The following is a 23713-nucleotide window of genomic DNA, read 5'->3' on the forward strand; positions in this document are numbered from 1 at the left end:
ATTCCGTCAAAACTACGGATCCCTTGCACAACTGAGTGTCAGTGAGGGTCCCATTCCAACGGAAAGCTCAGACGGAATGTCGGAACAGGACCCTGGCGCAGATTTGAACGAAGCCTTACTGAGAGCATCTGTTGCTCTGCAAGACCTGTCCTGCGGTACACAGATGACACATTAATTTGAATGGGTACTGTGTAATGCTTCATTTCTCCTGTGGTGGCGCTGTAGGGAAATTTAACACTTACTGACATATTTCCTATCAAAGTACAGCTGGGGGTCCAGCAGATCACTTTGTGATCTGCTTATAGTCAAGGGACCCTTTTAACAAATAGGGATGGTTTAAAGCATGCAAACCATTTAAGAAATCGAGAACTAGTGTAAACAACTAGTTTTAGATTGAAGGTTTAGGCTTGGGTTGCTAGTGGCCTTCTGGTGGGAAAAGAGGATGGGTTATGAGTGGAGGGCTAAAACCATGTCAACTCTGTGGGCTTGGAAGGATATTTGACTAGACTATTAAGCAGAGATGTGTAGAGTTACTATTGCCTTTAGAACTAATGTAATAACTAATTGAAGGGGTTGTCCCGCAAAGGACATTTAAAGAGGCTCTGTCACCAGATTTTGCAACCCCTATCTGCTATTGCAGCAGATCGGCGCTGCAATGTAGATTACAGTAACGTTTTTATTTTTTAAAAACGAGCATTTTTGGCCAAGTTATGACCATTTTTGTATTTATGCAAATGAGGCTTGCAAAAGTACAAGTGGGCGTGTTGAAAAGAAAGTACAACTGGGCGTGTATTATGTGCGTACATCGGGGCGTGTTTACTACTTTTACTAGCTGGGCGTTCTGACGAGAAGTATCATCCACTTCTCTTCAGAACGCCCAGCTTCTGGCAGAAAACGCTGTGACGTCACTCACAGGTCCTGCATCGTGTCAGACGAGCGAGGACACATCGGCACCAGAGGCTACAGATGATTCTGCAGCAGCATCAGCGTTTGCAGGTAAGTCGATGTAGCTACTTACCTGCAAACGCTGATGCTGCTGCAGAATCAACTGTAGCCTCTGGTGCCGATGTGTCCTCGCTCGTCTGACACGATGCAGGACCTGGGGAAGTGACGTCACAGCGTGATCTGCCAGAAACTGGGCGTTCTGAAGAGAAGTGGATGATACTTCTCGTCAGAACGCCCAGCTAGTAAAAGAAGTAAAAACGCCCCGATGTACGCACATAATACACGCCCAGTTGTACTTTTACTTTTCAACACGCCCAGTTGTACTTTTGCAAGCCTCATTTGCATAAATACAAAAATGGTCATAACTTGGCCAAAAATGCTCGTTTTTTAAAAATAAAAACGTTACTGTAATCTACATTGCAGCGCCGATCTGCTGCAATAGCAGATAGGGGTTTCAAAATCTGGTGACAGAGCCTCTTTAAGATCAATCCAGAGGATAGGTGATAAATGTCTGATGGCTGGGGCCCAGCGCTCGGTTGTTTCTGTAAGCTCCATAAACATTAAATGAAGCGACAGGGCACAAATGTGATCACCGCTCCATTTAAACTCATTTTCATTGCGGTCATGCAGTAAAAAAGAACGGGGTGCTTGAGACCTCCGATCTAGTGATCGTTGGGGGTCCCAGCGATCAGACATCACCTATATTGTGATAAATGTCCTTCGATAGACCGACCCCTTTAAGTGTTATACAACTAAATACAATATTCTATTTTGTGATTCCTTGTACCTTTTAAAAATAAACCCACGCAACCTGATATTGCCCTTTCAATATTTGTCATAGGTCATAAAAGGAGAATGTACTGCAGCACCAATGTGGAAACGGAGCAACTTCTTAACCCAATAATCATTTATCTGTCTCCGAGAGGGTGGACAGCCTTCTTCATTATAACAAATGATGTCTGAGTGGATGAATGTGCTTAGTGTGTGTTGCCAGGACATTATGTTAACAACGCGCAGGAATGAATTATTTTATCTATAGCCTTACAGGTATTAAGGAGGTTACAGTAACATGCGGTTTGTAAAGCATGCCAGGAATCGAAAAAAGAACCTTTACATTACAGGATTTCAGAAACCTCTCCACTGTTTAGAGTGGTCTGCAGTACACAAATCTATACCATTATGTGTAAGATATCATGCTAGCAGGTGTCCTTGATGAATCGTGAAATTAACAAGTTGTATGGTACATCAGCCTGTACAGGGGAGGAGAAATACCATTATCTGATATAAACCGGAGTATAAATTATCTTTTTGCGTGAATTTGTTCATCTTCCGCTTTGCCAAAATTGTGATGAGTCTCAGATTAGTTTTGCACACTATAGGAGAGAAGGTGAGCACTGGCACTGAATAATTATACTGTGTGAATATCATCATTTAGATTTTGTGTTGTTACAGCATACATGTGGCAAATAAAAGTTGCAAAACTGCATATTAATACAGCACCGGTATTTTTTGTTGTTAATGTATAAATAGCCAGAGCAGCTTTCACTTTGGAGGACCCAGTATGTCCATGTATTACATAGACAGCCCTTTGATTTTAATGGGATCTGTGTAATGCTGAATTTCACCCGTGGGAGTGCTGTAGAGAAATTGAACAGATTACTGGGGGTCTTTTATTATTGGAGACTTTTTAACGAAAAGGGATTATACTAACAAACTTTTAAGCTCTGCATTGCAGCCAAAAAAACAGCTGTCATGACGTTTTGCTTTCATATCCCTATTTAAGTTAATGGGGAGGGAAACTTTCATAAAGACATGACAGCTTAAAAAAATAACAATCTCTTATACACATACATATAACATTGCTTCTAGGGATTTTCCACTATGAAAAAAACTAAATGGGAAAAGTCGTGAAAAAATTTCTCATCTTGGCAAAGAGTTGGTGCACTATTGTACTCCGGTAACAGGTTGACCAACAATAAAGAGTATGTTCATCATAAGCAGCAGGCATTAGCCGTATCATGATGAGCATACTTGTCAATATGATCACATGAGCACTGCCTTTGTGCTCACTTGGTCAAGAGATGCATAACAGCTGTAATAAATGGCTATAGTCCCGTTATATTGGTGGAGATTATAGAAACCACTGATTTCCACCGTTTAATAACTTGTATGCCCCAATCCAAGGGCAGAGACAGAGGGGTGTCCTCATTTGATGAACAGGGAACCCCTGTGATGCTATTGGTGACCATGTCCTTTATGGGCAGATAGCCCAGAGTCTATTGAAGGACTTCAAAGCTGTCAGAGCATTATGACTGTTTTTAGTACAGAAACTAGCAACTACCTGTGTACTGCTAGTGCACAGTGTAATGTATTGGCATACATATGCCAGTACATCATAGTCAAAAAGATTAGAATTTAAAATCCCCTATGGAATTAGAATGTAACAAAGTAATATTTCATATTTAATCCATTTTTTTAAAAAATGCATGCACGTTTCTTACATAAACTCCTTACAGTTCAGTCCGACACCAGGACCCTGCACCGATCTGCCACTCCTGCTGCCTCCGTGCACCGGATGTTTGGAACGGTATGCAGTAGTTGGAGCCGGAAGCAGATGGCTCCGACCACTGCATAGCGGCCGTTCGGCAGAACTGCAGCTTGGCTCCTATTCACTTGAATAGGAGCCGAGCTGCAATAATACAGCTTGGCCCTCTATTCTTTGACCGGAGCCATCTGCTTCCGGCAATATTGTCTGGTGCCCGGAAGCAGCCAGGGTGGCGGATCAGTGCAGGGGTCCGGGTGTCGGACACCCACAATCATATACTGATGACCTATCCGGTGCATAGGTCATCAGTTGTCAGAACGTGGAAAACCCCTTTAAGCCCGGACACAGGGCTTAACAGAGGCAGAGTGAAGGCAGTCCTGGGGCCTTCATTAGGCCCCTGGGTTGCCATGACAACCATCGGCACCCCACGATGGTGTTGTGGGGGGCGCCGATGAGCTGTCAGAGGGGGCCTCCCTTCTCTCTAGAACGCCTCAGATGCTGCGGTCATGAGTGATTGCAGCATTTTAAACGGACATGAACAGCACGATCGCCGTTAGTGTCAGCTGTAGTACACAGCTGACACCCACAGCGTATGGAGCGCACTTCATACTTCTGTCCCTGCACCTTGACGTGCACTTACGTCAAGGTGCATTAAGGGGTTAAATAAAATATATTACATGTAAGGTCTAAAATGCAGGAAAATATACACAACTGGAACAAGCCATACAATAACTTATGATGATCAGTGTACTGCGTGAAACAAATAAAAACTGGTGGACTTCCTTTTTTCATCATTTTTTCCAAAATTAATTCATATAGTTTCAATTCTAAAACTGTATAAAAAAAATGGCAACAGAGAAGTGTAAGAAACAGTACCTTCTCCCATTTACACACACACAGATAATCACATTGGTTCTTTTTAATATTTTTGGTTAAAAATTTGGTGCGCGCAATATCACCCTAAGGCTGGGTTCACACGACCATGTTACGTCCGTAAAGGGCGTATTTCGACGTTAGGAGTCCCTGCCTCTCCGTGGAACTACTGTCCCATACTGAAAACATGATTACAGTATGGGACAGTTGTCCTGCAGAGAGGCAGGGACTCCTAGCATCGTACATAACTATGATGCTAGGAGCCCGGCTCCCTGCAGTGTGTTCGGTCCGGGACTTGCGGCCGAAATACGTTCCATCCTTTACGGACCGAACATGCTCGTGTGAACCCAGCCTTAGGCCTATTTCACACCGATTTTTGTTTTTGCCAGGCAGAAAAAAAAATCTGCCCCAAAATCTCTTAAGGATATTTGAGGTAGATTTTGAAATGCATGCATTGTTTGATGCTTTTATTTATATTTAGGTTTTTTTCAGGTGTTTTTTCAAACTAGTCAAATTCAAAAACCATGGGAGGATTTTGATCAAAAATCGCATTAAAAAAAACCCCCTTCAAACGAACGAAGCGGTTTTTTTTATGTCTTTAATTAATTTCAATGGAGGTATAGAGGCGGAAACCGCTCCAAAATAGGGCATGACATTTTTTTCCCACACAAGCGGTCAAAAACGCTCAATAAAAAAAGAATTGCTTCCACCTTTCATTGAAATCAATGGAGAGAAATTGGCGTTTTTTAGTGCTCGTTTCTTTGTCCGATTTAAGCGCATAATAACTCTGTGTGAACTATGCCTAATAAAACTTTCCCCTCTTTATTGAAAAGGTGTTACAGCTTGTGGACCAGATTAATAGAATTTATACCTTTTTTAAGGGGTTTGTCTTTAAAGATTAGGGCATATCAACATCCTAGGGAGGGGGTCCCCCACTCGGAATCCTTTCTATGGGCCAGAACACCTGTTCGCCAGGCCAGCTTCTTTATTTAAGGTGTTTGTCTTTGTGAGAGAACCTATTTAAGATAAATAAAATCATTACTAAACCGATGCCAGTGTCCTTACATCTTGCATGCAGGTAGTATTAATAGTACCCCTGTTATAACTCTCGGGTCATGTTTGTTGTGATTGACCCAAGCTCTGCATGTGCTGGGATACTTGTGTTTGCAAAGATAATAAAAGGCATAGGCATTAGACAGTCTACACTCTTCGGGGTACTCCTTTAATTTTTTTTTTTCCCTCTTTCTTAACGAGAGTCCCAAACAGCATATCCTCTATGAGATATTGGAAGGGATGCAAGTTCTACCACCTCGTTCACAAGAAACTTTTTTTTCTTGGACAGTGTCAAAGTTTGATCCGTCAGTTTTTACAAGCAGGCCTTTGTCTGCACGCAAAGAGCCATTCCTCTAAATGAAGTGCACAACTTTGCCCCCGTAGCCATAAATCAAAATGTGATCTGACTGCTCCCGTTGCCAGATACGATTACTCGAGTTTAACTCAACTGAAAGAACTGGCTTGAGTCGGGTCCACCGAGGCCCATAGCACTGAACTGGTGATTAATAGTCTGTTTTTGTTCACGCTGGCTTCTGTTTTGAGCACACTGGAAAGCAATAATCTCAAACAAGATAGATTCTAAGTTGTCACTGACGGCCTGGGTGAGGCAATGTTCAGCTAATGCTCACGGTGTCAATTTTGTCTCTTTCACAGCTGGCTGAGGAATTGCAGAGCCGACCACTGAACAGCGAGATCAGAGAGTTGTTGAAATTGCTGTCAAAACCAAATCTCAAGGTGAGGACATGCTACACCTGCAGACTGTCCACTAGGCCGGAATTAAACGAAAGGGATTATTTATTTGATATATGGTATAATTTTTCTCAAAGAACTGTATGTACTCTTAAGAGGAAAAAAAATAAATAAGCGCACCTCTTCATCCGTCTCAGAAAATATATGGTTGATGGACTGTAACCCCTAAACTATGCTGTTGTGACAACCTACAATGTGTGGACCCAGATGCTAGGACGGGTCAAATAAGGCTACTCGAGGGTACACACATTCCTTGTAGATTTGAAGACATCGCCTTATGTGCCTTGAGACATTTTTAGGTGTTTTACTATCACTGACAATGTAGTCGTAACGGTTTGTAGCAAGTGTCAACTCTAAAATTAGATGTTAAAAATACACGAATATAGGGTGCCTATAGCAACCAATAATAACTGAGAGATGAGGGAAACGGACACACCGACCAGTGTCTTGTACGCAGATTGGACATACATCTATGTGAACATCTATATTGTGGCTAAGACCAATATCTCAAACATAGCCCGGAATTCTTATGGCTACTTTACAAACCAATCAATGGGAAACACGTTGGTTTAGATATGTTCTTTATTATTAGATTTTATTAGGGTTAGGGGAAGATACTGGTGTGGGGTGGTCCTCCTTGGAAGATTACTCCACTTTTAATTTGTTTGTTGCAGGATTACTCTAGGTATAGCCTTTGAGGTATTATTTCATCTTTATCACCCTAATTCTTAGGTTAAAGGAGTTTTCTCAGAATCCATAATCTATCCACAGGGTAGGTGATAATAGTCTGATCTCTGGGGGTCCCAAACCATGGTTCCTCCTCACTGCATTGGATGGAGCAGTGGTCGAGCATGCGCGCTGCTGCTCCAATCATAGTCTATTGGAATGACGGAAGCAGCTCGGCTCGGCTGTTTCTGCCGTTCCATAAACATATGATGGAGCTTCAGACGCCTGCTCGACCTCCACTCCGTTCAAGCTCCTCTTCACTGCGGGGGTTCCAGTGAGGAGGATGTGGGGGTGGGGACCCCAGTGATCAGACAATTATCACCTATCCTGTGGTTAGGTCATAATTGTTAATTCTACGACAACCCCTTTAATAAGAATTACACATTGACTTTACACTTGTTTTTTCTACCTTTTCCTATTTGTGGTGTCCCTGACTTTTATACCTGTTATATTTGATTGTTGCATCAACGGATAACACTATACTATATGACAATATTCCTACCTTACCCATTTAGATGCTTTTTCATTCGGGAAACTCCTTCTGTATAGCTTATTATAATAAAATATTACAAATATCAGAGACTCCAGTTTTTTTTCGTGTTTTTCGAACACCAAGAAATATAACACAGGGACAAGAATATGTAGTTTTCTTTTTCTTCTAGGGACCGCTGGAGACAAGACAGAAGTGTTTTGTTTTTTTACCGCTGCCTCTTTTGGTCCCGGTGATCATGTGACTGGTCATATGATCACCGGGATTCCATTAGTAGTAGGAGGCTGCTGCTGGATCTTTCTAGACACAGCCCTCAATAGTCACTATAACATGGCTGGTATTACCTGTAGCTGTGCAGCAGCAGTTAGGCTGGGTTCACACGAGCACATTAACGTCCGTAATGGACGGACATATTTCGGCCGGAAGTCCCGGACCAAACTCAGTGCAGGGAGCCGGGCTCCTAGCATCATAGTTATGTACGATGCTAGGAGTCCCTGCCTCTCTGCAGGACAACTGTCCCGTACTGTAATCATGTTTTCAGTACGGGACAGTAGATCCACAGAGAGGCAGGGACTCCTAGCGTCGTACATAACTACGATGCTAGGAGCCCGGCTCCCTGCACGGAGTTCGGTCCGGGACTTCCGGCCGAAATACGTCCGTCCATTACGGATGCCTGTAGGTGATGCCGCGCGGCCCCCCCTGTAGGTGATGCCGCGCGGCCCCCCCCTGTAGGTGATGCCGCGCGGCCCCCCCCTGTAGGTGATGCCGCGCGGCCCCCCCCTGTAGGTGATGCCGCGCGGCCCCCCCCTGTAGGTGATGCCGCGCGGCCCCCCCCTGTAGGTGATGCCGCGCGGCCCCCCCCCTGTAGGTGATGCCGCGCGGCCCCCCCCTGTAGGTGATGCCGCGCGGCCCCCCCCCTGTAGGTGATGCCGCGCGGCCCCCCCCCTGTAGGTGATGCCGCGCGGCCCCCCCCTGTAGGTGATGCCGCGCGGCCCCCCCCCTGTAGGTGATGCCGCGCGGCCCCCCCCCTGTAGGTGATGCCGCGCGGCCCCCCCCCTGTAGGTGATGCCGCGCGGCCCCCCCCCTGTAGGTGATGCCGCGCGGCCCCCCCCCTGTAGGTGATGCCGCGCGGCCCCCCCCCTGTAGGTGATGCCGCGCGGCCCCCCCCCCTGTAGGTGATGCCGCGCGGCCCCCCCCCTGTAGGTGATGCCGCGCGGCCCCCCCCCTGTAGGTGATGCCGCGCGGCCCCCCCCCTGTAGGTGATGCCGCGCGGCCCCCCCCCTGTAGGTGATGCCGCGCGGCCCCCCCCCTGTAGGTGATGCCGCGCGGCCCCCCCCCTGTAGGTGATGCCGCGCGGCCCCCCCCCTGTAGGTGATGCCGCGCGGCCCCCCCCCTGTAGGTGATGCCGCGCGGCCCCCCCCCTGTAGGTGATGCCGCGCGGCCCCCCCCCTGTAGGTGATGCCGCGCGGCCCCCCCCCTGTAGGTGATGCCGCGCGGCCCCCCCCTGTAGGTGATGCCGCGCAAGCCGACATGAATGCCCTACATACACAACGATGCAGCTCTGTCTTCTTCTGATCTGGTTGCTAGTCTCACGGGATGCGAAGTAGTAGTTCCCTTGCAAATCCCCATATCACAAATCCGTTGTTACATGTATTGAAACCCGTTGAAAACTGATCCATTGACTTCTATGGGAGCTGTCAGGCCAAATAAAGGACATGTCCTATTTTTGACGGCCATTATTCACGGGCCGTTAAAAAAAACGTCCGTGTGAATACACCCATAGAACGTCATTGTTCTGAAAACGGTCGTGTGACGGCTGTTAAAATAACGACGATCGCTCGGCCGTTTATTACACTCGTGTGAATAAGGCCCAAAAATGCTGAAAAAACGGATTGTGTCTAAAAATAAGAAACGAAACCTGATCCTTGATCATGGGAAAAAAAACATTGCAAAAATCATATTGCTAGCTCAAAAAATAAAATCATTGTAGCCGTTTAACAAATGCATGCTAAAAATGGCTAGACGGGTGTCTTGTTCTGAAACGGTTAAAGAATTGCGTAAGATTGCCAAATGATATGGTAAAAATGATTCATGGAAAATAAAAGTTAACAAATTGATCTTGAATTGTATTTATTTATTTTTTTCATTATTATTATTTATGCTATCCACTGACGTTTTCTGGGCATAAAGACCTTCCTTTTGTGAGAATTATCGGTGTGTTTTATAGCTGCCGTTTTTGTAAACTATTAAAATGTAATTTTAAAAAAAAGTATCCGATTGCAAACAATTTATTGTAATGTTAATAAGGAATAAGCAAAGCAAGGAAACTGCGCTGTATGGAAAAATCTTTTAGTTGATTATAATAAGACGATGATTCCAACAATCGTGGTTACCGACCATGTGCGCTCAGTAAGTCATGTAAACAACATTTGAGCCCGATACCGAAGCCAGAGAGTCATGTGTTTTGTATATAGTGGGGCCCGCCTGACGAAACTGTAATACAATTAATGTAGCCCATAGTAACCAACCACATCTGTCTGTCTGTCATGGAATGGACTACTACATTGTTGAAACCATTTTTATTTTCCAGGTTACTGGACTTCATTACTATTTGCACTATATAACGATGCAAAAGATTTTAGGACAATTACCAACCAAAAATATGATGTTACTGACCTTACTACTGTAGTGGCTAGGATCTTAAAAAACATCAATACCCAATACTGGTCATTTTAGTAATAACCTTGTGCACTAACCTACGAACTGCTGGAACGTTTGGCCTTCTAATAGCCGGTGCACACAATTTCTAACCTGTTGGGTAGGAGTTTTACAGGATTTTTAGCTGCTTTTTTGCTCTGGCTAATATATGGGGAGGGGGGGGGGGGTTCCAATCAGGGATCTGCATTTGTAATGGGACCGTCCTCTTTGTACTAGGGTATTTATTAGATGTCCTACTTAAAACGTGACTGTGACATTCAGACATATATACTAAGCCCGGTGACTCCCTATCAGCCAATCAGCAGAGAAGGACATGCAACGCACGTAACTTGGACCCTAAATATACTTTTCAAACGTTACTGAATTGACTCTCCATGATGTGAAATGAGGTCAGGAATACACCACAGATTGTCGTTTGCTAAAGATGTGGATTCTTTTTCTGCATAAACTGATTTTCACAATGTAAAAATGAATGATTATTTGCCAGAACATGCAATTTGTGGTTATAAATTACCCCAATTCCCCAAATTTTCCTCTTCTCTGCTCAAATACTATAGCACTCAAAATAATATAAAAAAAACACACTTTCCCTTTTGTTAAATGTGATTTGAAGAATCCATTAAACATATGTGGACAGCTGGTTTTCAGCATTGAAGACATGGTTATTAAATTCACAGATCTGTCCTTGCTGCCAGTAAGGTCAGTAGTACATTGGTGTTCAAACCATTGCAGCTTCTATCTGTCAAGAGGTTAGGGGGCTCGCTCCGTGTTGTAAGGATTTTATATTCCTCCTGGCAGGTCTAAGTGATGGAAGTAACTCGTCTGCCTTCTGGTTTTAGAGGAGATTTACTTGTGCCTCTTCTGGACGATTTTCGGAATAATATATCCAAGTCGAAGATCACACAATAAAATGCGCTATTTAAAATGAAGGTTATAGTTCAGCGGAGTATGAGGTTTATGAATACACATTTAATCCAAAAATATGCCTTAGAGTCGAGAAGTGTTCCTGCAGGCTACACAGATGTCTGAGCAGATGACATGAAAAAAAACTCCGGGTCATGTCTTTATTTCCTTTTAAAGTACACTGGAGTTACACATATCAATCCGATTCCAACCAAGGCTGTTCACTTTTTGCACAATCTGTTTTGTTAGAAATGACCCCTCCCCCAGCAATCCGTTGTAATATTTGGGGGAACCTGGCAGCAAGTCTTCAATTCTCTTGCAACATCGACCAAATAGGAAATGAGGTATTACAAAGCGGAGTCGGGTCCTCCAGAGCAGGTCCTGCTCTGGCTAAAAGATGTGGATTCTGAACTGACCCCCTCTATTAAAGGGGTGTCCAGTGTCAGCAAGTCTAGTGTATCTATTGCATGATAAAAAGTCACTCTCTTAGGCGAGACTTTTTATGTTTTACTGATTCATTTCAACTATTGAGCTACAGCTGCCGTCCAAAGGAATACATTGAGTTGCATGCACTCTTGTGGACTGCAGCTGTCACTCAATCGTTAAGATCTATCATTATCACTATAATAAGTCTCCGCGTAAATCTAGCCTTAATATACTTTCTGCATCAATTCCTCACAGTTTTCAAGATCTCTGCTTGTTATCAGTGACTAGAAAGCTTCACTGTTTACCTCCAGAGGATGAGAATCTGTCCTGGTCATTTGGTGATCATTCAGAATTCTGATGACTCTACTAGGACGAGCCATACACCTGTGTGATTATTACCAGCTACCCTACAATCAACTATGGACACGACCTTGACCAATGAGCAGGATCAGAAAATAAGTTGAGAGGCTGATTTTACACACCTCCTATTGGACAGCGATTGAGCATGCAGAGCTATTCTTCTAACCGCTATGTACAACTTTTGAAATAGTTGTTTTGGGTTTTTTTTGTCCTAAAAAAATGTGTGATCCGTGCGTTTTGTGCAACTTGCTAAATACTTTTTATTAAAAATTATTTTTACTTTTTAATATATAGCTGCTTTGCTTCCTGTATAGAGAGCAACTGTATCGTGCACTGAATGCGTCAGGTCAGTCCCACTGATGGTTTCGGTATCAGCCGGTCCTGCGTGTCTCTGACAAGCAAGATCGATCTGTTACCGATCACCCCTAAGTTCATAACTTAGATGTGATCGATAACGGGTGAATTCTGTGTGTCAGAAAAACACAGGACCCGCTGTCACTGAACGCACCAGTGCCATTGACCTGATGGATTACGGTCTTCTCGGAAGATACAGCTGCTCTGTATACAGGATACAAAGCAGCTGTATCTGAAAAAGTAAAACCAATTTTTAATAAAAAGTACAAAACACACTGATAAGACACTTATTTTAAAATAAAAATATTTCAATGGTGTACATAGCCTTTACAGTGTAGCTAAACGTTTAACAAACTTCTGACATGTCTTAGTGACATGTCAGAAGTTTTGATTGTTGGGGGTCCGAGCACTGAAACCCCACCAATCTCTAAAACGAAGCAGCTGAAGCGCTCGTGTGAGCGCTCAGCCGCTTCGTTTCTGTTCGGCTTTTTCCGGAAAGCCGATGTATCGGAGTACGGGCTCATAGACTTTCTATTGAGCCCATCCTCCGATGCATTGATTCCCGGAAAAGGCCGAACAGAAACGAAGCGGCTGACCGCTCACACGAGCGCTTCAGCTGCTTTGTTCTAGCGATTGGTGGGGGTCTCGGTGCTCAGACACGTGACATGTCGTAAGTTTAAGCGTTTAGCTACACTTTAAACTAGTACTGTGAGTGAGAACCAGTGTCCCTTCATTATGTGATCCCTTTTTCAGTTATAGAGCTGTCTGGGGGGGAGGGGTCTACTCTGAGACTTTAAATTTCATGTGACTAGGTGTAGGAAAATGTAGGTTCAGTGTTTTGTAGTAATAGAGCACTATAGTCTACTTACGCATTTGCAATTTTTTTCTTATTATTCCTATGTATCTAAAATTAAATAATGAAGAAACTTTACTGTAGGACTTTATTTTTAATTTTGTTTTTACAGCCCCTATGCAAAATTAATGTGTCTCCATGGTAACAGACTGCAAACAAACACTGTGTAGTTTGATTTTGCAATTATTCTCTTTTATCTATTCCCTAGTATTGCTAATCTGCCAAATGTAGGTAGCAGATAGTAGAGGATAAATGAAAGGACGTATGACCGCAGGATCAGACTATACAGAGGTCTGCATAGAAGCTGTAGAAACAAAACAACAAGACATTTGTAATTGAGCCCTTTTGTAAAGTTGCTTCAACTCTCTTTCTAGATACATTGAAACCATAAAAAATAAAATGGTTTTAAAGGTGCCTTTATTGAAAAAAGTCAAAATTATATCTCTAAAGTTTTTAGGGTTCACTTAAAGGGGTTTTCCCATCAGAGACATTTATGACATATCCACAGAATATGTCATAAATGTCAGATAGATGCGGCTCCCACCGCTGGGACTCGCACCTGTCTCTAGAATGGGGCCCCCTAAACTCCGTTCTACCTTTTTTCTGCTCCCTCTGCCTCCCCGGCCACTTCCTGACTATATGGTCGGGAGTTCCGTAACTCCCATTGTAGTGAAGGGCAGTTACAGAAGCAGCGTAGCATGCGAGCTACAATGTTTCCGTAACTACCATTCATTTCCATGAGACTTGCAGACTTACTGTTTCCTAATTCATGGTCAGAATTCAACCGGCTTCTGCCACAACACAGAGCTGCAGAATGGGGTTTAGGGGCCCCGTTCTAGAGATAGGTGCAGGTCCCAGAGGTGGGACCCGCATCCATCTGACATTTATGACATATCCTGTGGATATGTCATAAAAGTCTCTCATGGGAAACCCCTTTAAAACAACATTCAACCACAAACTTTGTGTCCATTTTTTTTTTACCCATCTTCCTTATTCCTTATCCTCCGCCCTATTAGATGGAGTGATTCTCGTGCAAATTTTTGTAGAATTGTTCAAATACAAGATATTATTGCCACGTGTAATAGCGAGCTACAAACAATACGTATATCGTCCGGTTTCTGTGGATTGGCCACATCTACCTGAGAAAAAGATTGTTAGTCGCCGCCGCCGCCGCATCGCCTGGTGTAATCAGAAATCTTCCAGTTGGTAGCAGAGATGAGGTGTGGGCGAACGAGTAACGACTGAACGGCAAAAATCTTTAGCATTTATTGTCACATGTAATAGACAGTCTTTCTGAGACAAACGACTCACTAAATCATCACCCGTCACTTGTTCATGAAAGAATATCTGCCGGTCTATTAGGACCCTTAGAACTACATTCAGGCAACTTCAAGCCCTACACCTGTTGAAGAACTACAAGTCTCAGTAGTGAGGCACAACGAGCTGTCTGGCGAGAATTTTTTACGCTTATGTCAAGTTTTTTATGGGCTTTGGTTTTCCCTTTTTAAACTGCATATATAAACCTGAGGCCTTGTTCTTTATATTTCTAAGAATTTTTTATTAGGTTGCAAAAATATGATTTGCTGCTAGTTGATGTTAAACATTTTCACGCCTAGTTTTATACATCCATTTGTTTTATGTAAAGTAATACAAAAATATGTTGATGCAATGTCTTATAAACTGCTGAGAATATGGAAAGTCACATGTGTGTTAGATTAAGGTTTTATTTTTTATATTTTTTACTTAAACTGATAATACAGACAAAAACACAAAATAGAAAAAGCATGTAACGTACACGTGAACTACACGCCAAATCAAATTTCACTCCGCATGTGCTCAGCATCAGTTAAATGAACCGTCCTACAACCATTTATTCAGGTTTCCAGTTGTCCGATACAGTAGGCCTCCTTAAAACACACATGCAGGTAAAAACTGCTTTTGTTCATAACTACCAATCAGAATCTAGCTTTTCTTTTTTTAGTGCAGGCTAGAAATTGAAAATTGTGATCTGATTGGATGTTATGGGCACACCACCACTTTTTGTCTGTACTCTTTTTCATACAAGAGGCCCATTATATGCTGTAATAAGGACTGTATCTTATACACTCCAAATATAGTAAACATTTCTAGACCTGATCCTAGCTTAGGGACACATTAGCATTTGTGCTCCAAGCTGAAAAAAACAACCGCTCAATTTTAAGGCCTCATGCACACGACCGTTTGTAATATACGGGCCACATGTCGGCCGCATACGGGCCACATGTCGGCCGCATACGGGCTACATGTCGGCCGCATTTCTCGGACTAAACAGTTCAGGTAGCCGGGCTCCTAGCATCATATTTATTTATGACGCTATGAGTCACTGACTCCGCGCAGGACTACTGTCCAGCACTGAAAATAAGTTTCAGTATGGGACAGCAGTCCCGCGGGGAGGCAGGAACACCTAGCGTCATCCGTAACTGATGCTAGGAGCCCGGCTCCCTGAACTGTGTTCGGTCCGGGAAACGCTACCGACATGCGGTCCGTATATCACAGACCAAACACGGTCGTGTGGATGAGGCCTTATTCAGTTTAGATCCTTTTTTAAAGCGGGTTAATCCACGGAGCTCCTAAAGTGTAAGGTTAGCGTCAAAATAAAGCATACTTGCCAACTTTTAGTAATGGCTTGAAGGTATTTATTATATTTTTTTTAAATGTAAGTCACACCCTTTTTATAGACCACGCCTTTTCTTTACAGACCACACCCCTTTTCGAGGCATGCTTTCCTGCGTTTTCATGTTGACCTACCATTTAATATTATAAATGGGTCTTATATTTCCTTATTTATAGTGCAGAAAAAAAACATTCGGCTGTTGCATATAGCACACACTCAGACTACAACCGTTCTTTTCTAGGGCTGTGATAGGTAAAATCTGAATGTTGCTGTGGGCAAGTGCTGTACTTTTTCTATTAAAGACACCAGACCCCTGAAACAAATACAGATCCCAGCCCCCTAAAGAAATACATATCCCAGATCTCCTAAACAAATATTGCTCCCAAACCCCCTAAACAAAAAGACCTCAGACCAGACCCACACCAAATACAGACCCCATACCAGACTCCCCCCCCCCCCCCCCCCCCCCCCCCCCCCTAAATGCAGATCCAAACCACACTCCACCTAAATAGAGACATCCGACCCTACTCCACCTAAATAGAGACACCAGACCAGACTCCACATAAATAGCGACACCATACTACTATCCCAATATACAGACCCCAGACCAGACTATCCCACATACAGACCCCAGACCACACTACTATCCCCTAGACCGATTCCAAACCAGAATAACAGATACCTCTCCCTGTTTCTTAACTCCTCTGCTACCCCGGGTGCCATCGCAGACAGTGTTTGTGCCTTCGCCCGGGAGGGCAGAGGATTGCAGGTACGGGGGAGGTGAGTATTTGCAATGACAGGGAGATTCAGCTTCTCGTCTGGGAAATCTTCCCTTCTTCCAGGAGTCTCCTAGAAGTTTCTTTGAGACTTGGCAAGCCTTCAATAGGGCCTCATAGGCTCGGCTAAGCCATGCGTAGCAAGCCTGTACAGCGTCACATGGAGCACCTATTCCTCCGTATAACAAACTAATGGAAACTCTGTTTCTCTGATATATTCCGTATGAAATCCGTGGCATACGGAGGCAAAGTATGTTATTCTAATTCTTTACAACCCATTTAACAAGTTTGCCCCATAGTCCTAGGATCTGCTCTTGGGGACCAAAGTTTTACATCTGTAAATCTGAGCAGCTCAGTGTCAATGAAATGGTTAACTGGGCCCAAATCGAGCCTTCATCTATGTCACTCGAAGTTCTAATCAGGTGATACAATGTGCGCACAGGGAAATCAGAAAGACACGGGCGTCCTCTGCAAGAGATCTAAGATCACGTTTATCGGACCTTTCTTTACCTGTTTTATATAGTATCCCAAAACAAAGAAATACAATGTCTTACACCGCAAAACCTTAGTCGTGAGATTTGAGACAGACCTACATCTGATAAGAATTGGTTATTTACGAAATCGCTGAACTGGCATCTCAAAGACTAGTATTAGTTTAGCAATTTCAACATTTCTAATTCGCTTGTCAGTATCATTATTCAGAAACTTTGGTTCATTCCTTAACATCAGGTTTTCAGCGGGTTAACCCCTAAATATTTTTTTTCCTGGGAAGTAATCAAAGGGAGGTATAGACGTAGGCTTGATATACGCAGGTAGACCATAGTTCAGCTTTTTATGAATCGACTTCACTAGAAGAGGGATAATTCCACATTAAACACTGTAATTGAAGAAACCCTTCAAACGTTCTTTTTCCCAATAATTCCTGGTCTACAGTTTCTTTTCTATGTTTCTGTCTGGGCTGGGTTATTGACCTATCGTGCTTGCGGCTTGCCATATTTTCCCAAACAAAATAAATATTGGATTAGGAGCTGCTCAGTTCCTTCAGCTCGGGCCAATTATGTTGTCCTTCTTTCTTTGGCACAATTACAAAATGGAAGTGATTGGCATTTCAGGTTAAAATCACAATTTAATATGACTGTTAGTGGAGTCTCAGCTGCCGCTATTCTGGAGAGAGGATTGTTTCAATTCAAGTCAATTATTTCACGTCTTTGGGTTCCCACTTCCTAGAAGAAATTATTGAGTGCTGCTCCTCAGCTTCCAACATTGATTACTTTTCATCTAGTTTCATTCTGTAATCAAGAAAAAAGTATTGGAACGTAGTTAACTATAGATTACTTGGAAAGACTCAGGCTAAGGCTTTACAGTGAATTTTAGTTGCGGGTTACCACGACTGCCGCTCAAGCTTAGTGTTTCTCCAAAGTCGGAGACTCGCGAGCATTTAGACATGGATGGACTTTTTGTAATAATTGCAAATTGCCACAACCTTTCCCACCTAGGGAACCATTAAGATCCTTTGATGGTCACAGTAACCCACGATTTATAGCAAAATTGGGGTCCTCCGCTTACAGGTTCAAACTTTATTGAACTAATTTGTTACTGTTTTTTTTACCTTTTGCCTATTTTGTTCCTTATTCACTTTGGTTGCAAAATGTCTGAAAAAACCTCAAGACCTTTATCAGAATATTTTTTTCTAACGGTAAGAATTTTCTAATGGTTCGATCTGCCCCTGTTTACCTGTTTTAAGGCTAGGGCTATATGGTGACATTAGCCGCAACACAGGTCACACAACCAAAGAGTGCTGTATCGCCCTGTTTGCATCACAGGTAAATGTGGTCGTGTTACGACTCGCAGTTCACCGAAGTCGGCGTGTAGCCCAGCGTAACATAGTACTTGACCCCCTACATACATGACTGAAAAATCTGCAGTGAATCCGCAGCAAGATTTGTTGTGGATTTAATAGCAGATTTCTCCCCCTCGTTTAAAGGAATGAAATCCGCAGTGAAAGTCCGCAACGGAAATTGACATGTTGTGGATTATAAAAATCCGACCAGGCCGATTTTTGTGTGAAAAAAAAAATGCAACATATAGATGAGATTTCTTTAAATCTGCTCTACATGGCTGGTACATTTTCCGCTACGGATTTTCGGTCCACAAATCCGGATGGGAAATCTGCAGCTATTCCGCTAAGTGTGTGGGGGGGCCTTACAGTTCTAGCAGATAAAGTTTATTCACCACTATACTTTCTGTACACCCGTGCTGCTCTTTACTCCACCCGGAGCCAAGAAGCGATGTAAGAACCGCGTATCACAGAATTCTTACATGTAGCTTTCTGATTTCTCAACTATCTCTCTTTTTCCTGTGACCACATCTAATAGCAAGGAGCAGAACGGCTATAACAGCCGCTGTGTTCTCATCTATATGATTCTCAATGTCAGTATGGCTCTGCTAAGTCTGTGATTAAATTGTCGCTCCTCAGCTGTTGAGAAACTATATCTCCCAGCATGCTGGAGACCACTGTTCTAATCTAAAGTACTACAATGACTCGCTCCCTTTTGGTGTATCACTTAGACAGAACATACATAGAATGGAAAAAATATTTTAATAACGTTCTGTGTCCAAGACTCTACCTAATTTAATCATGACAATTTTTTCTCAGACATTTTCTTAACCTTCAGCTGGTGATGCTATTATAGTAATTTTCTGTTTTGTCTATGTATAGTTTTTTTTTTAGCTTATAGATAGGAGACCGGGTGTCTAATAACCAAGACCCTAGTCTTGAAATTATTAAACTGTAGTTGCATAAGGTTGAATGTGTGCTGCCTTCTCCCCGGCACCCGATTTTCCTTCAGAGCATAGGTCCACAGGTCAAGGTAAAATAACTACAAGTTTCTTATGTGGGCCAGGAACCTCCTGAAAAGAAATTGGAGCATACAGTTTTAAGTATCCATACCATAATCTGGAAAACTTTCTTTCTGACCTTTTTACTATATGTGGTATATTGGAGGGGGGGGGGGGGGAGAATTTATTTGGAAATATGTTTTGCATAATACTTTTATGTAACAGTTCTATGCAATTATTTAGTATGATGGCAGAGAACAAAGTACATATAACTTTGTATATATTTTATTCCCTTTCTTCTGTAGGCTTTACTATCAGTACATGACACCGTGGCTCAGAAAAGCTATGATCCTGTGCTCCCTCCCATGCCAGATGACATCGATGATGACGAAGATTCAGTAAAAATTATTCGACTGGTCAAAAACAGAGAGCCGCTGGTGAGATATGACCTGTAACAAGCTGTATGTATAGATTTCAATGCTTTGTTGCATTGTTTTTAAAATAAGTTTACATATCTAACACTTTCTACTCTATTTCTGGATCACATATATATATATATATATGTGTGTATATGTATATATAAATATGTCGCTACTTTTTTGTATGATATATATATATTTACACGATGTATAGTTGCAATATATACTTACTGAATGCTACGTTACAATAATTTATCATTGTGATGATCGTTTGAGCTGGCAATTTTCATACAGATTTTGTACTGAGATTGGAACAGTCCTAATCACTGATTGACTGCTAGCTATGTATGCACACTCATGCAGGGAAGCGGTCAATCCCTGAGTAGGACCACCCACTGGACTCTTTAGCATAGGAAGAGCTATGTGACCGTTTTGCTTTAATGCTGCATATTAAACCCCTGCTATTCCTTACAATAGCGTTTTCTCTTTACCACCACCATTAATACACTAGGATGGGCTGATAAATGTTAGTGCATCCAAAATTTGTTTTAAATGGGCAAATTCATTGTCTAATCCTTTTGGAACCAGCTATTTTTCCCATTCACACAGTGATTGGTCTGTGCAAAATCATTCTTAAGCTTGCCATACACATCAGATAAAAGTCATCAGAGCCCACCATTGGCTAATCATCTAATGTTTTTGGGGGCCTCCCAACTGTCCCCCTAACAGGGAAGAGAAGAATCAGGTATGTTGGAGTTAAACATTCTTGATCCTGTGTTGCCACAGGAGATAAGCTTCTGCCATAGGTGTCTGGCATCAACCTATTCTCCTCTCCCTATTGAAAGAAACATTCATTCTCAGCCGAGCCAAGAGTGCATGATTATGGTGGAGTCCGGACAATTAGCCATCGGCCTACAGCCGTGTATGGCCAGGTTTAGACATTTGTTAGTCTGTGGCAGTCCTAAAGATTCTCAATGACATTAGATATTTATCGGAGGATCCTACCAACACCTCAGGGCTGATTTGCTTGCTTCTCGTCCAACATCTGATAGCAAGGATGAGCAAGGTAGATTGGACAGGTTGGATGTTCCCTGTCAAGTTTCATGGTACTCTAAAAGATAAATGGCTCCAGATGTGCCTAGCACTTGCTAATCTCTCCTACCTCCATAATCAAGACCCTGTTAACAATCACTTTTTTTTACCCATGTTTAGCGTATGTTCCGGGAAAAAGCTTCCGTTAGGCGATTGTGGGATCCTTTTAGCGTATACGTCATGAGATTTCATGACCTGTTGATGACATGTATGTTAAACGGATTTCATTATAGCGTATGTGTGACGGGTGCCACTGCTTAGTCATCCATAACAGGCATCCATCACCAAGAGGCTATTATGGCGTCTGTTCAATGTATATATCATGAAAAGTTCATAATGTATTTGTTTAACAGGTAGACAAAAAAGGGAAGAATAGAAATATATTGCAAATTGTGCACTCAAACTTATTCCAAAAAATACGTAATCTTTCTTCAATATATACTCCGACATTGCACTAATAATTAAAAACATTTAAAAAGTACTATAATGGTACCTAGACAAAGACAAGGGAGTGCAGACCCTTACTAGTCAACTACTCATGGATCAACCCAACAACCATAAAATAAATGGCTATACAAATATAGTGTCAAAGTGAATAATTACGAAATAACAACATATGAGTGAAACATCTAGATGGGAATATCTTATTTAAGACCCCATATAACATCAGAAGTGCAACAATAAATGAGTGAAACAAATAATAAAGGCAATAGCGAAGCATGTTAAAGGCTATGTACACCTTTTTTCAAATCTTTTTTGGGGGTGTTTACATAAAATTGTCTCAGTGTGATTTGGTGCAATTTCCTAAATGCATTTTAAAAATTATTTTAACTTTTTGTGATACAGCTGCTTTGTATTCTGTATACAGAGAAGCTGTATGTTGTGCTGAATCGGTCAGGTTCGCGACACTGGCTGGTTCAGTATCCGTATGGCAAAAGTAAAAAAGTGTTAACACATCCCAATATCAAAGCATGCTTGATAAAGACTCCTGCGGAGTCTAAACGTAGCCCTTTGATATTGGGATGTGTTAATAAACACTTTTTTACTTTTGCCATACGGATGCTGTCCTCAAGTTTTTTTGCAGCAATTGATTGACCAGGAGGGATCGCTGGACTTGGAATTTGCATCCCGCTGAAATTAAGTAGTAATTTTCCAATCAAGTGAGTGTTGTGCCTGTTGACAACCAGTTTGCCACTGGCTGGTTCAGTGTCAGCGGGTCCTGCATGTCTCTGACCCACAGGATCCAGCTGTTATTGATCACATCTACATTCATAACTTATATGTGATCGATTACAGGTGGATCCAGCATGTCCGAGACACGCAGGACCCACTGACACTTAGCCCGTCAGTCTCGCGGACCTGACGGAAACCGGTTTTAGCGAAAGACACGGTTGCTCTGTACAGAGAATACAAAGCAGCTGTATTTGAAAAAGTTAAAATAATTTTTACTAAAATGTTTTTCGGAAGTTGCACCAATCACACTGATGGCCAATTTCATTTAAAAAAAAAGAAGCGATTTTAAAGGTGTACATAGACATTAAACCATTTTTTTATATACATTTAACGGATGCCTGTGACATATGCCATACAGTGGCATAAGGCAACCATAGGTTCCCTTGTTAAAAAGCCCTATATGTTGTGGGTTTTTTTTTGTTTTTTTTTACGGGATCCTTGATTCCGTTGTATGGAATAGCATAGTCTAGTACGCTATTCCATACCTTAAAAAACGTACACCGGCAAATACCAGCCCGAAGGAGGCCAATAAGACACTCTTCCTGTACATCTGTGTAGATTATCTGTCCACGTGCATTATGTCTTATGCCCCATACACACAAGGTACATAGATTTATTGTCATATTGTATCTCACTAGCATTATTTAGTCATAAAAGGAAGTGTCCGTGTCCTGTTTGTAACCTGTTCAACTGTGTGATTGATAATGGTAATTGTAAAAGGCTGGAGGATCCCTGCTGAGTGTAGTAGGTGTATTGTGCTACAATATCCAAGACCAAAACCTACTCCGCTCTGGATAATCATCAGCAGAAAGATGATATCTGCTCTGGGATATCTGGAAAACATGCAGTACACAATCAAGAATATGAGATTCCCAATGTAAAGACATTTCCTCCACATCTCCCATCCGCTTGGTGCATTGCGCGGCGTGTCATCCGGCTAGGAAGGTGTTAAGTAAATATCTGTTGGTTAATAGCTGCGCTTATTTTATGGCCGAACGAATATCCTGGAAATTTTATATGTGTTATGTAGAATATTTGTTTTTGTCAGGAGGAAGTGAGCAGAGATGTCTGTAAAGTCACTTTCTGTGCCGTGTAATGTTGTACGCAGGGAAAAAATGCAGCATCTCTGTGACTCATACAGGGAGAGCTTGTCTCTAGATAGACATCTTTGGCGTCGGAGAGCAAGACACCGGCTTGGCTGTTTACTGAGGCTGTTTTCAGCTCCGGGGTATAGTTAAATGTTGTCTGTGCACAGACCACGCAAAGAGAAGTTTTGTGTTAGGCGTTATGTGGATTTTTCTCCCTAATGTGTAAATCCGGCACAGGACTTCACTGATAATTCATTACTAGAATTATTTTTCCTCGCCGGAGGAAGCCAAACACAAGAAACATCAGACATGTTTTTGGAGAAAATGATCGAAAACGCCACAGCTTATTTTATTCTGAACTTTGTTTCCCTTTATATTCCTGGATGTGCTCAAATGAGACGACTGTGATCACCGGGGATGTAAAATACATCACTTTCTGCCGTCATCCTTCGTTTACTTGCGCAGCTTTTTTAGTGGAGTGTTCATCACCTCTCCCACTACGCCAACAGCTATTCTTTTGTTTTTTTTGGTGACCACTATTATTTTATTTAAATCATAACTTATCACAGCCCAAAAATTGACTATAACTATAAAAACTATTAAAAAAAAACTAGTATT

The 23713-nt window shown here is 42.4% G+C and overlaps 1 protein-coding gene across 2 annotated transcripts in view; it reads left to right on the forward strand.

Moving 5' to 3' along the window:
• MPP7 (MAGUK p55 scaffold protein 7) overlaps positions 1-23713 on the forward strand; it is a 304195-nt gene that overhangs the window by 175126 nt on the left and 105356 nt on the right. For both annotated transcript variants that reach the window (XM_075827506.1, XM_075827508.1), the window contains exons 6-7: positions 6071-6151; positions 19569-19700. In XM_075827506.1, coding sequence (XP_075683621.1) covers positions 6071-6151; positions 19569-19700 — 213 coding nt within the window. The remainder of the gene's footprint in view (positions 1-6070; positions 6152-19568; positions 19701-23713) is intronic.

This window comes from Rhinoderma darwinii, chromosome 5, assembly GCF_050947455.1.
Source record: "Rhinoderma darwinii isolate aRhiDar2 chromosome 5, aRhiDar2.hap1, whole genome shotgun sequence".
In the NCBI taxonomy this organism is placed as follows: domain Eukaryota; kingdom Metazoa; phylum Chordata; class Amphibia; order Anura; family Rhinodermatidae; genus Rhinoderma; species Rhinoderma darwinii.